The 15,578-nt window shown below is 32.5% G+C and overlaps 1 protein-coding gene across 4 annotated transcripts in view; it reads left to right on the forward strand.

The window, feature by feature from the left end:
• The window catches only part of LOC142332714 (uncharacterized), a 406,945-nt gene that overhangs the window by 324,578 nt on the left and 66,789 nt on the right, over nucleotides 1–15,578 (forward strand). For all 4 annotated transcript variants that reach the window (XM_075379296.1, XM_075379297.1, XM_075379299.1 and 1 more), the window contains one exon: nucleotides 5,633–5,758. In XM_075379296.1, the coding sequence (XP_075235411.1) occupies nucleotides 5,633–5,758 (126 nt within the window). The remainder of the gene's footprint in view (nucleotides 1–5,632; nucleotides 5,759–15,578) is intronic.

Genomic DNA, 15,578 nt, shown 5'->3' on the forward strand with positions numbered 1-15,578 from the left:
CCCAAAAAAAACCGAATTGAAATTTTCCGGATTTCCGTATGTACTTGGGTGTGTTCGATTTCGCACTCTAAATCACCTTACATTTCTAGAACTACCGGACCGATTTTGACCAAATTCGGTCAGATTACTTCTATATATGGAGCATTGATGCCATTAAATTTTCAACTTTAAAGTCCATGAGGTGAGACTGTAAAGTCATACGCAATATCTTGAGATTTCGCCAAATTATTTTTCTTAAGTACATTTGTTAACAATTAAAAAGTAACAATTTTTGAAAAAAATAAAGTTTTTTCAAATTGCACCCTCACCCCAAAAAATGCTCCAAACTAGTGGCTGAGTGGGTTTATTGGGTCAATAGTGTGTACCCCTTGACACAACAAGGAATGCTAGTGTAATACTGACGTGGTTAATTAAGTTTTGTGTGTATATACGTGTGAAGGCCGCGTGACGGAAAAGTCTTACGACTGTGTTGTCAGATTTTTATATATACAAGGTCCGGCATTAAAAAATCTGACGATTTTGTAGTAATTGTTATGTTGGCACCACTGCCAATGAGTAGGCGGGAGTGTTGTACATCGACAGGTCTATTTGTGCTACTTCAGTAGCCAGTATGTCATGGTCGGGTGAACAACCAGCCTATTTTAAAAATAATGATTCGGTTATTGTAACACAGCATTTATTTCGCAGACATTTCAATTTAAATCGACACGCGTCTGTTCCTAGTAGGAATACGATATTGTTGCGGGTGAAGAATTTTAGGAACACATCGTCTGCTTTAAAAATGAAACCGACAGGACGAAAACTGACTGAGAGAACGCCTGAAAACATTATCGCTGTAAGGTTAGCTGTTACGCGATCTCCACGACGTTCAGCAGCGAGACGTGATGCTGCGCTAGCCATTTCTGATGGAAGTGTACAACGAATTCTTCACGCCGACCTGAAATTCCATCCGTATAAGATGATGTTAGTGCAGCAACTTAATGCAAATGATTGGGCGTCTCAAATGATTGGGTTATTCTTTTAAGTGACGAGGCGCATTTTCATCCGTCAAGATTTGTGAATAAACAAAATTACTGTTTTCGGGCTTCGAATAATCCACGGAAAATTCTTGAAAAACCACTTCACAGTCGATATGTTACAGTGCGGTGTGCGGTTTCAAAGTTCGGCATAATCGACCCGTATTTTTTTGAGAAGTTAAATCGCAGAGTAACAGTAACATCTCATCGATACGTAAATTTTTTGTCGAATGAATTTCTGCGACCGAAACCGAATGACTTTCAAGGACGTGAAATTTGGTTTCAACGGAATGGTGCCACCGCCTGTACGGCGAGAATCGCAATGGATGTTATGCGAGAAACCTTTCCTGGACGTTTGATTTCCCGATTTGTCGAAATTCCTTGGCCGGCGCGTTCATCTGATCTGGCTCTTTGTGATTTTTTTCTGTGGGTGTATCTCAAACCTAAAATCTTCAGTAGTCGACCACAGTCAATTGCAGAACTCAAGGAGGCTATTCAACGAGAAATTGAAGCGGTTCCACAAGTGACGATTGGGCGAGCAATGTCAAATTTTAGAATGAGGTTAAGCGAGTGTGTGAGGAGTAATGGAAAACATTTGGACGATATAATATTCAAAAACAAAAAAAATCTATGTAAGTAATTCACTATAAATTGCAAAAATTGATCTTTAATGTGATATATTAAATGTTTTAATAGTACGAAATACAGTTTAATTATTATTATTATTATTATTATTAATTATTAGGTTTATTTGCCGGATCCTGTATAATGAAAGCGAAACTTTCAGGACATATTCTGTTGGTGAAAACAAAGTAGAAAGTTCATATAAACATAATTTCGGAAACGCTTCGTTAGCGAGTGACGGATGGCGAAAAATTTTGCTCTGATTTATGCGTCTTCGGTAAAATTAAGCCAGACTGTAATTTTTGCGACCCAAATTATAGTATAAATATAGTGATTTTATACGAAATCTTACATGGAAAATTGGGGGAAAAAACGGTCCCAGAACTGTACTTTTAATAGTTTTCGAGAAATTTTGGGGTCAATAAACACACTATTTTATGTGTGTAAATATATTATACGTAGAATGTTATAATGATTTCTGAATTAAAATATATTAAATTTAAAAAAAAAAAGAGAAAATCTGATGTGGACACAACATGACTTCCTTGTACCCCTATTAAATTACATATACACATTTTTGTTGTACTTCATTTAAACTTATTTCATTTGAAAGTTAGATACGATCCTCCAATTCTTTAATAAAAGTGGACAGTTACACAATTGCTAAAATATTACTTTTTATGAACACCAGATATTTATACAACTAAATTAGTAATTCAACAATTTTACCTGAAATATTAGGTTGGAGTAAACAGCCCTTGATTGCTCTTTAAATAAATTGTTTACCAAATAATCCAATAATAAAAACTAATTACTCTACATTCAAAATTACTCTAAAGTCAAAATTAATATTTGTAACCGGTATATAGGAGTTCACTAAACGGAATACTTTAATTTTTATTTACACGTCATATCACAAATCTTGTACGTATTACGCACAAGTTAAAAAAAAAATTCAACAATCACTTTAAATTTAATATAGTTCAAAAATGTATTTTATTTTTCTGTCAAATAATTAAATAAATTTTTTTTTTTTAAAATAAATATACAATTTTTATAATAATTTGCTAAGAAATTAAAAAAATAATACGATTCTAAATTACAATTTTCAATTAAATAATCAGATGTTTCACTAAATTTTATTACATTCACACATTTTTAAAAATACGTAAAATTTTATATTACTAGTAACTTGTGATTTTAATTTTTTTGTTATTATTATTGAATAATTACTTATTGTAATTTTTTTTATATCACGGGTTAATAATTATTAATAAATCAATATATTTAATTTTAAAAAAGTCAAAAAAAGAAATAAAAAAAGTTAAAAAATAAAAAAGGAGTTTAAGTCTGATTCGAACCGATGTGCCTTGCCCTTACACAGGATGTCCCATATAAAACGCAACCCAACCTTATATTGGTAGGTATTGAAATAATAAAAAGTCATGTGGAAATGTAAATGTAATTTTTATTATTACCATCCATTACCTTACATTTAGAGTAAATATTGGAAGTGGCCGCCATCTTCTTGAATACAAGCTTCAATTCTTTTTACAGCGTTTCTTGCAACTTTTTTCAATTTTTGTGGCCGGATAGTTAATACAGCTTGTTCACTATTGACTTTCAATCGTTTAAGTGTTCGTGGTTTGTCGCCGTAGGCTTTTTCTTTGAGGTAACCCCGTAGAAAAAAATCCGCCGCAGTCAGATCTGGAGATCTTGGTAACCACAAGCCTCGACCGATAACACGATTACCAAAGAATTCCTCGACGAAATCAGAAGTTGAACCTGCGTAGTGCGATGTCGCACCGTCATGTTGTAGCCAGCAGCGTCTGTCTTCCTCGTCCAAGAGTGCGATGAACTGAAATAAAATATCCTGATATCGTTCTGCATTAATGGTGTACTCAAAAAAAATAGGACCGATGATTATTTTCTTCCGCGATATCGCGCACCACACGCCCGACTTCTGCGAGTGTAATTTTTTTCGTGATAAACGTTGGGATTTTCAGCGCTCCAAATTCTACTGTTTTGGCTGTTTACGTAGCCGTCCGAATGAAACCGTGCTTCATCTGTGAAAAATAACCAATCCGTAACATTAATTCCCTCGCGCAGAAATCGACGGAACCGTTGACAATATTGTAGCCGTTTTTTTTGTCGGGCTCAAGTAGTCGATGAACCGTTTGAATGCGATAAGGTCGTAATTTTAATCGTTTGGTCGCCCGATGAACGGTCGATTTAGACAAATTAATTTCAGCAGACAAACGTTTGATCGATTTATTTGACGAGTCGAACTTTGATTTCAGCGACCGTATCTGTATTCAACACCGACGCAGATCTTTTGTGTTGTTATTAACAGAACCGGTCTCTCTAAATTTTGCGACTAACCTTAATACTGATGTTTTGTTAGGAGCTGGTTTATCTGGGTACTTATGGCGAAACAAATCTTGCACTGCAACCGCTGATTTTGTACTGAAGTACTACTCGACAATGAAAACACGTTCATCTAACGAAAACACCATCTTGTCTATAGCAATACACTGAACGTTATGATTGCATTGTTGTTACTATCGGTACTGTTCTACTGCGTCGCCGCGATGTTCAGATGTTGGACGAGTCCATTTCAGTAACGAGTAGGGGAGTAAGCTTGACTTTTGAAATTTCATGGATGAGTGATTGATGGGGTTGCGTTTTATATGGGACATCCTGTAGTTCGAAATATTTCATTAATTACAGTTTCATTTGACTATAACTCTGGAACCAATGAAAATAAGTACCACTTATGGTACATCGTTGAAAAGCTCTCAATGAAGGCTTATTATTGAAGTTGAGAAAAAACTCAAAGTTGGATACTTTTCGTTCAGTCAACTGCAATCAAAAGGAAAGATGCACAACTAGATGTTACAACAGTACTACAACATCCTACGGCTAATCGTTTTTTGAGTTATGCGAGATACATACGTACAGAAATCACGCCGATAATAGTCAAAATGGATTCAGGGATGGTCAAAATAAATATTTCCGTTTAAATCTGAAAACCGAAATTTTTCGCGATTAAAGGAAGTTAAAGATATATTATGAATATATGTTTCGCACATATATATTGATATGTAAGCCATATATATTTTCTTTTTTTTTATTATCAATGAATTATTATTTATTGCATATTATTTTTTTACAATTACGAGTTAATAATTATTAAATCAAAATATTTAAATTAAAAAAAAGAAAAGTTAAAAATATAAATTAAAAAAAAGTTAAAAAAAAAAAAAAGGAGTTGAAGTCTGATTCGAACCGATGATGTTCCTTCACTTTAAGATCCAAATATTTCATTAATTAAAATTTTTATTTTAATTTCGATTGCAATCAAAAAGGGGAGGTGCATAAGTAGATGTTACAACAGTGCTAAATCCAAAATTTTAACATCCTACAACTAATCATTTTTGAGTTATACGAGTTACAGACGTCACGCCGAAACTACTCAAAGTGAATTCAGGGATGGTCAAAATGGATATTTCTTTTGAAACCTGGAAACCGAAATTTTTCACGATCACAATACTTCTTTTACTTCATTCAAAGCAATCAAAAACTAAAAATACTCAAAATTGCAGAAATAGGAAAATAAAGAGGAAATCGCTTCTTTTTTTTTTTAAATTACTTTCTGTTCATTTTAATTTATAAATTCTGAAAATGACTTTTTTGCTCGGTATACCTTTTTACCTAACATATTAACCGGATTTTCATTAGATATTCTTATAATGTTTTTTTCGCTTATATCCGCGCTACATATCCATTGAAAAATTTTAACATTTTCGTATTTATATAAGAAAACCTATATAGTAATTTTAGTTGTAAAAGCCCGTTATTATTTTTACGTTTAGAAATGTTTTTTTTCTTAATTATACATTTTTAAATTAACACCATGTTATATATTTATATTTGAATATTTAATCGATAAATATGTAATAATTTTATTTATTTATTTATTTTTTGTTTAGTTGTGGTTGACGTTGGCTGAAAAACATTTAGCAGCAAGAGGTGTCGATTGGGCACAAGCGCAAAAAATTTGTTTTAATGAATGGGCTAATCCTGATGATGAAGAGCTTGGTGTACAAATTGTCAAGGTACGTAATTTTTTTTTTATTAATAATTTTTAATTTATTTATTAAATAAAAACATTTATAACGAGTTGCATATATATACAAGCGATTAAAAAATTGCATAGTAAATATTTCGGTTGCTGGTTTGGGAAATTAATATAAATAATTCGTTTTTATAAACATATTGGTTATACTTTAATATTACTTTTTTGGCGTCATTGTTCTAGAACTTAAACAGCAAGAAGTGAAGTATGGTAATCAGTTACAAAATAGGGTAGGTTTATTTTTTCATTTTTCGACGTTTCATGACCTAGGAACCCCCCCAAAAAAACAATTTGGAAATTTTTGGAACATACGTACCCCAAAAAACAAAAAAAAAATAGTGTTAACACGTATGTACGTGTGTTGGCGTGCTCGTCTATCGAATCGGTCAACCTATCTGGAAATATCAAGCAAGAAACACATCAATTCACTTTAGTATGTTCGTAAAATAATTTTTTAACACTGAAGAGGGGTATCATAAAACGTCAAAATTTTAAAAAATCCTAACATATCATTTAAACCGATTAGAATGCGTTCCCTGGTATACGATAGTTTAATCTGTTGTCAGACTTAATTAGAGACACGTCTGTACATTTAGCGAGTTGACTGACACGGTATTAATTAATAGTGAAGTTAAAATAATACGAGTAATTGTATTAATGCATTCCAGAATACAATGATAATTATCCTTTTTTTTTAAGTAATTTTAATTGTTATAAATATATAATAAAAACTGAATTTAATAAATAAATAAAACAAACAACAAAATTTAAAAAAAATTAAACTACAAAACACAAAAAAAGCTCGTGTGCACTTATGTTCGCACGTAAGAAGTTATATTTTTTTGCGTGAATAAAAAAAGAATTCAAACAAATTTAAACTGAATTAAACGATCGATAGACGACAATAAATACCATGAATAAAAGTTTGAATAAACAACACTTTTATTGAATAATATTTATTTTTATACAGTTTAAAAAGGTATTCGTTATCATATAAAACAAATTTCGTCGAATATATTTCGATTAGTAAATTTAAAATTATTTATGGAAAATCAAAAATTTATCTAATGTGTGCTATTTTCTGTCATTAAAAAATTTTATTTTACTCATAAAAAATAATATATAAATATAAAATAAAAATGAATTAGAATATAAATTAGAAAATGGTGTTATAGAAGAAGAACAGGAAGTTGAAGAGGATGAAATGGGAGAAACAATACTGAGATATGAATTTAATATAGCATTAAAAGATTTGAATGGCAGAAAGGCTCCTGGAATAGACGGAATACCTGTAGAATTACTGCGCAGTGCAGGTGAGGAAGCGATCGATAGATTATACAAACTGGTGTGTAATATTTATGACAAAGGGGAATTTCCGTCAGACTTCAAAAAAAGTGTTATAGTCATGATACCAAAGAAAGCAGGGGCAGATAAATGTGAAGAATACAGAACAATTAGTTTAACTAGTCATGCATCAAAAATCTTAACAAGAATTCTATACAGAAGAATTGAGAGGAAAGTGGAAGAAGTGTTAGGAGAAGACCGATTTGGTTTCAGGAAATGTATAGGGACAAGGGAAGCAATTTTAGGCCTCAGATTAATAGTAGAAGGAAGATTAAAGAAAAACAAACCAACATACTTTGCGTTTATAGACCTAGACGAGGCATTCGTTAACGTAGACTGGAATAAAATGTTCAGCATTTTAAAAAAATTACGGTTCAAATACAGAGATAGAAGAACAATTGCTAACAAGTACAGGAACCAAACAGCAACAGTAATGATTGAAGAACATAAGAAAGAAGCCGTAATAAGAAAGGGAGTCGGACAAGGATGTTCCCTATCTCCGTTACTTTTTAATCTTTACATTGAACTAGCAGTTAATGATTTTAAAAAACAATTTAGATTCGGAGTAACAGTACAAGGTGAAAAGATAAAGATGCTACGATTTGCTGATGATATAGTAATTCTAGCCGAGAGTAAAAACGATTTAGAAGAAACAATGAACGGCATAGATGAAGTCCTACGCAAGAACTATCGCATGAAAATAAACAAGAACAAAACGAAAGTAATGAAATGTAGTAGAAATAACAAAGATGGACCGCTGAATGTGAAAATAGGAGGAGAAAAGATTTCGGAGGTAGAAGAATTTTGTTATTTGGGAAGTAGAATTACTAAAGATGGACGAAGCAGGAGCGATATAAAATGCCGAATAGCACGGGCGAAACGAACCTTCAGTCAGAAATATAATTTGTTTACATCAACAATTAATTTAAATATCAGGAAAAGATTTTCGAAAGTGTACGTTTGGAGCGTCGCTTTATATGGATGTGAAACTTGGACGGTCGGAATACCTGAGAAGAAAAGATTAGGAGCTTTTGAAATGTAGTGCTATAGGAGAATGTTAAAAATCAGACGGGTGGATAAAGTGACAAATTAAGAGGTGTTGCGGCAAATACATGAAGAAAGAAGCATTTGGAAAAATATAGCTAAACGAAGAGACAGACTTATAGGCCACATATTGAGGCATCCTGGAATAGTCGCTTTAATATTGGAAGGACAGGTAGAAGGAAAAAATTGTGTAGGCAGGCCACGTTTGGAATATGTAAAACAAATTGTTAGTGATGTAGAATGTAGGGATTACACCGAAATGAAACTACTAGCCTAGATAGGGAATCTTGGAGAGCTGCATCAGCTGAGGACTAACAACCACTTTAAACCGATTCGATACCGTGCCTATTAATGGAGGTATGATTTCTTTTGTCTTCGAAATCCCATTTTTCCATCCCCTGGGCCGATGGTTGGTGAAATCAAAAAACTTTACTTATATAAGTTTTGGACCCTTAACAAGAGAATAGTAGGAACTTTAAACGAATTCTATATTTTACTTAATAAGAAAGTTATAGTGATATATTATTTTTTTCGAAAAAGTCCTCCCATTTCCATCCCCAATGGTCTGATTTTGACCGTTAACGAACTCACCCGAAATTCTGGGACGATTTATTTTTAAGGAATAATTTGAAAGTGATTGGTGCAAAATTACGGCAGTTATCGTGTCCACAGGAAAGTGAAATTTATTTATATATATATAAACTTTTGAACTGACGGTGGTTTTGGGATCTGGGGGATGTGAAACGCGAAGATATGTCTAAGTTTTCCGGAAGTCGAATCACGGTACCCGTTACAATAGGTAGCTTTCTTATGAAATCTACCTAATACGGGTCGAATTGAGAATTTTTTCTTTTTTTAAATCGGTTAAAAATAATTAATAATAAATTAGCGATTAATGGTTATTAAATTAAACGTACAAACAATTGACCTTAGAAAAAGAAACAAAATAATAATACGATAATGAATGAAAGCCGTGAAATAATTATAATTAAAATATCCTTTTAACAAGCATTTTAAGAAGGATTATGGTGCAGGAAGAACACATGAAGGCCACAGATTAAGATCAAATAAAGAGATATACGATAAAATTGAACATCTGGTAGAAATAACGTACAGATAGATGGCCCAAATGAACCGATCAAGGATAAAGATTTTTAGTAAACTCTGGTATTAGAAAGTTCAAGGTAGCTATATTAAACAGATGAAAGAAGAGCTGAAATTTGCCTGGTCCCCTGATGGCCTATTCGCTGACAAAAAAAGCATATAGGAGGTGGCAATTCTGTCAACCTTCTTTGTGGAGTGGTAGCCCTATACTTTTCATCTAGAAGGTTTTCGGTTCATATCCCGGTCAGCTTAGACTTTTTTTTTAGCTACATAATTTAAGTAGTTGTAGTTATACGTAGCTTGTGGTTGATTAAATAAATAAAAATAACAGTTTAATTAATAAATGTAAGGATGAATAAATATATTTTTTATTCTGATCGATATTTAATAATAATAATAATACATTATTCAGATCACATAAGGCAGGAGTCTTCAATCTTTTTTCACCCTCGCGCCAATACTTCTAAACTGTACTGGCTCAAGGCCGCAATCCAATGCAAACAATATTTTAATCGAATATTCAAATATTTATATTGCTTTTATAAGCCTATATTACCGTCCTAAACTAAAAAAGACCGTATCTCAAAAAACACTATTTTTTAAGTTATAGAAAAATTTTTTTACAGCATTATTTTAATTATGTGACCTTATTTAAATTCTTTGTTGTGTAATAAGCTAATAACAGTTATACTCTTTAGTTAAAAGATTTTATATGAGAAGAAAATAAATATGCCCATTTTGGGTAAGGAAATTCTTAAACTCTTATGTATTTACTAAATTTTACGGGTTGCGGTGTATAAAGGTGTCCCATAATGATGGGACACATTTTAATTATAAATATCTGGAGTTGCAATTAAATGTCTTAATATAAACTGTGATGAATATATACATGAAATTAAGGAGTTTTTGCACACTATATTAAATTTTTAAAATCACGTCCTTCAAGTTGCTATCATTAAAACGAGAATATTCTTAGGCTCTGTTTTTAACCTGCAGAATGGTGCGCTGGAACGTGTCAACTAGAATGACTGCAATTTTCCTTCTGATTTCTTCCTTTAGTGCAAAAATTGTTTGTGGTTTGTTGATGTATATTCACTCCTTCAGATAATCCCAAAAGAAATAGTCTGCCGGTGATAAATCTGTTGATGTAGCTGACCGATCGATATCACCAAATCGTGAAATGAAACACAATCGATATCACCAAATAGTGAAATGAATCACCCTGGGAAATGTTGGCCGAGAGTTGCTGTGTGACAGGCAGTGCCGTCCTGTTGCATCCAAATTTCTGACAAACCGCGATGTTCTAACTCAGGAATAGGAAACGCATTGAGCGTGTGGTTATAGCGTTCACTATTACGGTTAACGGTAGAACGATGTCTGTCCTCGAAAACGTTCGGACCGATAGCACATGCATGAGTCACTGTAACTTTGACGCTATGGAAATGTTTTTAAAGCACATTGCGTGCGAAGGTTTTCTCGACCCCAAAACCTACAGTTTTGCTTATCAACGTCACCATTTATTGGAAATAGCTCTAATCTGATGAGATTAGGTGCTTAAGAAATGTTTTGTCTTCGTTGCTCTTATGCAAGAGCGTATCAGACAACGTTTTTCGACTAAGCCTATCTGGCTACCTGTATCTTATATGGATACAGATCTTGTCTCATAATCCTGTTGATGCTGCTACGGGGAAAATTCACTTCCCGAGACGATCGACGGGTAGACTTGTTTGGACTTTTGTTGCGTGGCGTTTGCAACGCGTTGAATTGTTTCACGGGAACGAGATTGTCGAGGCCGTCCAGGGGACATTTTTTGTTGGGATTTCCTTTTAATCGAAAGTTCATCATTGCGCGGAGGATCACTTTCCAGGATGGTGTTGGTGAAATGTTGTCTGAATTTCCTTTGTGCTACGATGATCGAGTCTTGAGTAGCAAAGTACGCCTGTAAAACGTAATCAATTTCTTTCGGGGTCCACAATATCATCAAGGACTAGACAAGTGCAAAAAATAATGACAGAAAAAAATCACATGTATTGGCTTTCAAGAACAGTAACATACAAGTATAAAAGATTACTCGTACTCCTCCAAATTACAAATTAAATTTTTCCCGTCATTATGGGACACCTCTGTATATTATTAATTAGGTAAACAATAGATAATGAATTAAAAGACGTTTATTCGTTGTTTTAAATTTTTTTTCTCGAAGAATAGGTAAATTTGTATAACTAACTTTTTGGGCCGCATAAACTTTTGAGCCCAGCCGCATGAAAGCCCTCTCAAATGATTTTTTTTTATGATTAAAACTTAAAAATAGTTTTACTTATTTATTTTTAGCGTATGGCACCAAAACACAACACAATTACAGTCAAAAATTACAAACAAAGGTTTAACAAATTAATATAAGCTACTGATTCTGATTCTGATACATTATAAGCTACGACTAAACAAATTTACATCAAATTTTAACTTGCATATCTAAATTTCAATCAAACTGATGTAATAGTGTGAAGATTTTTGAACCTCAAAATTTTATATACATGAACAAATATATATAAAATACATCCCGTCAAGTATTTTTTACGATTTATTTAATATTTCTTTGAATACTGTTCACGCATACAATCACGCTTTTTAAAAAGAGAAATTATCTCTGAATTTATTTTCAAAATTAGAGATCATTCTTTTCTTTACAGAAAATAATATTTAGGAGTAAATACGACTTTATCTACGTGTAACTCTATGGACAATTTCATTTCAACTTCATGCAAAAGTTGAAATCAAATTACATTCTGTCAAGCTTAAACTTTCATTCGATCATTTTCCCCTACTACATAAAGTTTCTTTTATATTTAAATGTAAGACATTTTTTTTGTACATACAACTGTACGACTAAACATATTTATGTTTTCTGCAAACCATTTATATACTAGATCTCGATGAAAAAGATGCGATGATAAAATGTATCGCAACTTATTTTTAAATAGTATTCTTAAGAATTCGTTGTAGGATAAAAACAATTTGTCTCGTATTAAAATGGGATACCTATAGAAAAAATGGAATCGACCAATTAACCCGCATCGTTACTCGATTTATTTTCATTCGAAAAAACACGGAATTTTGACCGTGAATTTTTTACCATTCGTTAAAGAATTCTTTCTTTGGTGATCGCATTATTGGTCGTGGCTTTTATGAGCACCAAAATCTCCAGATTTGATTGCGCTAGATTTTTTCTTTGAGATTACCTTAAAAAAGCCTACCGCTATAAACTAGGAACACTTGAACAACTGAATGTCAATATCGTACAAGCTGTTGTTTTAAATATCAACCCGGAAATTCTGAAAATAGTTGCAAGAAACGGAGTGAAAGGGTGAAAGCATGTATTCATGAAGATGGCGGCAACTTCCAGCATTTTAGGAAATTTAACGTATTGAAAGTTTTGAAGTAAAATTGTTCAATTTAATATCTTACAAACGCCTTATTTACTGAAATGTACCTACTGATGATATGGATGGGTTCCCTTATATACGAGACACCGTGTTTTATATAGAAATTCGTGGAAAGAGTAAATAAATTGATGGAATTTTAAATGATTCAGTAATTTATAAAAACATATAAGACACTTTCTCGTAAACCGAAGATCAAATTATTAAGTTAACTTGAAAATAATTCTGTTGTTTGTGATCATTTTTTTATTTCCTTGTACGAAGTATAGGAAGTATTGTGATCGAGAAAGATTTCGGTTTTCAGATTTCAACGGAAATATCCATTAAGACCATCCCTGAATCCATTTTGACTAGTTTCGGGGTGACGTCTGTACGTACGTATGTATCTAACACAACTCAAAAACTATTAGCTGTAGGATGTTGAAATTTTGGAATTTAGGACTGTTGTAACATCTAGAAAGATTTCTTCATCTCTGATGAAGAAAGTAAAAGGAACTATCGGCAATTAATAAATGCTATAAACAGGAAGTGCAAACTGGCGAAAGAAGAGTGGATTAAAGAAAAGTGTTCAGAAGTGTGAAGAGAAATGAACATTGGTAAAATAGACGGAGCATACAGGAAAGTTAAGGAAAATTTTGGGGTACATAAATTAAAATCTAATAATGTGTTAAACAAAGATGATACACCAGTATATAATACGAAAGGTAAAGTCGATAGATGGGTGGAATATATTGAAGAGTTATATGGAAGAAATGAATTAGAAAATGGTGTTATAGAGGAAGAAGAGGAAGTTGAGGAGATGAAATGGGAGAAACAATACTGAGATCTGAATTTAAGAGAGCATTAAAAGATTTAAATGGCAGAAAGGCTCGTGGAATAGACGGAATACTTGTAGAATTAATGCGCAGTGCAGGTGAGGAAGCGATTGATAGATTATACAAACTGGTGTGTAATATTTATGACAAAGGGGAATTTCCGTCAGACTAAAAAAAAAGTGTTATAGTCATGATACCAAAGAAAGCAGGGGCAGATAAATGTGAAGAATACAGAACAATTAGTTTAACTAGTGACGCATCAAAAATCTTAACTAGAATTCTATACAGAAGAATTGAGAGGAAAGTGGAAGAAGTGTTAGGAGAAGACCGATTTGGTTTCAGGAAAAGTATAGGGACAAGGGAAGCAATTTTAGGTCTCAGATTAATAGTAGAAGGAAGATTAAAGAAAAACAAACCAACACACTTGGCATTTATAGACCTAGAAAAGGCATTCAATAACGTAGACTGGAATAAAATGTTCAGCATTTTAAAAAAATTAGGGTTCAAATACAGAGATAGAAGAACAATTGCTAACAAGTACAGGAACCAAACAGCAACAGTAATAATTGAAGAACATAAGAAAGAAGCCGTAATAAGAAAGGGAGTCCAACAAGGATGTTCCCTATCTCCGTTACTTTTTAATCTTTACATTGAACTAGCAGTTAATGATTTTAAAAAACAATTTAGATTCGGAGTAACAGTACAAGGTGAAAAGATAAAGATGCTACGATTTGCTGATGATATAGTAATTCTAGCCGAGAGTAAAAAGGATTTAGAAGAAACAATGAACGGCATAGATGAAGTCCTACACAAGAACTATCGCCTGAATATAAACAAGAACAAAACGAAAGTAATGAAATGTAGTAGAAATAACAAAGATGGACCACTGAATGTGAAAATAGGAGGAGAAAAGATTATGGAGGTAGATGAATTTTGTTATTTGGGAAGTAGAATTACTAAAGATGGACGAAGCAGTAGCGATATAAAATGCCGAATAGCACAAGCGAAACGAACCTTCAGTAAGAAATATAATTTGTTTACATCAAAAATTAATTTAAATGTCAGGAAAAGATTTTTGAAAGTGTATGTCTGGAGTGTCGCTTTATATGGAAGTGAAACTTGGACAATCGTAGTATCTGAGAAGAAATGATTAGAAGCTTTTGAAATGCGGTGCTATAGGAGAACGTTAAAAATCAGATGGGTGGATAAAGTGACAAATGAAGCGGTATTGCGGCAAATAGATGAAGAAAGAAGCATTTGGAAAAATATAGTTAAAAGAAGAGACAGACCTGTAGGCCGCATACTAAGGCATCCTGGAATAGTCGCTTTAATATTGGAAGGACAGGTGGAAGGAAAAGATTGTGTAGGCAGGCCACGTTTGGAATATGTAAAACAAATTGTTAGGGATGTAGGATGTAGAGGGTATACTGAAATGAAACGACTAGCACTAGATAGGGAATCTTGGGGAGCTGCATCAAACCAGTTAAATGACTGAAGACAAAAAAAAGTAAAATCTAGTTGTGGACCTTCCTTTTTGATAGTAATCGAAATTAAAATAAAAATTTGAATTAATGAAATATTTGGGTCTTACGAGGGGAAGGCACATCGGTTCGAATCAGATTTCATCTCTTTTTTTTTAACTTTGTAAAAAACGTTTACAATAAATAATAATTCAATAACAACAAAAAAAGAAAATTTATGGAAAAAGATCTGAAGTTTTTAGTTAAGTAAAATGTTATGTACTTTTAAAAATGTGTATATGTAATTTGATAGGCAGTATTACGTATGTGTATACGTAACAGATTTGATGAAATATGTGATTATTTAATATTAATTGAAAATTATAATTTAGAATCGTATTATTTTTGGATTTTATAGTTTAATTTTATCTACATTAAAATTAACTACATAGCGACAGAAAAATAGACCCTCACAAGGACAACATATACAGTGAGACATACCCGATCTTTAATAAATGGTAAAAAAAATCTTATCTTTAGGTTCATTCCTCCTCTGATATCGTCGGAAAATATTCCGACGAATAGTTGATCAT

This window comes from Lycorma delicatula, chromosome 12, assembly GCF_047948215.1.
Source record: "Lycorma delicatula isolate Av1 chromosome 12, ASM4794821v1, whole genome shotgun sequence".
NCBI lineage: Eukaryota > Metazoa > Arthropoda > Insecta > Hemiptera > Fulgoridae > Lycorma > Lycorma delicatula.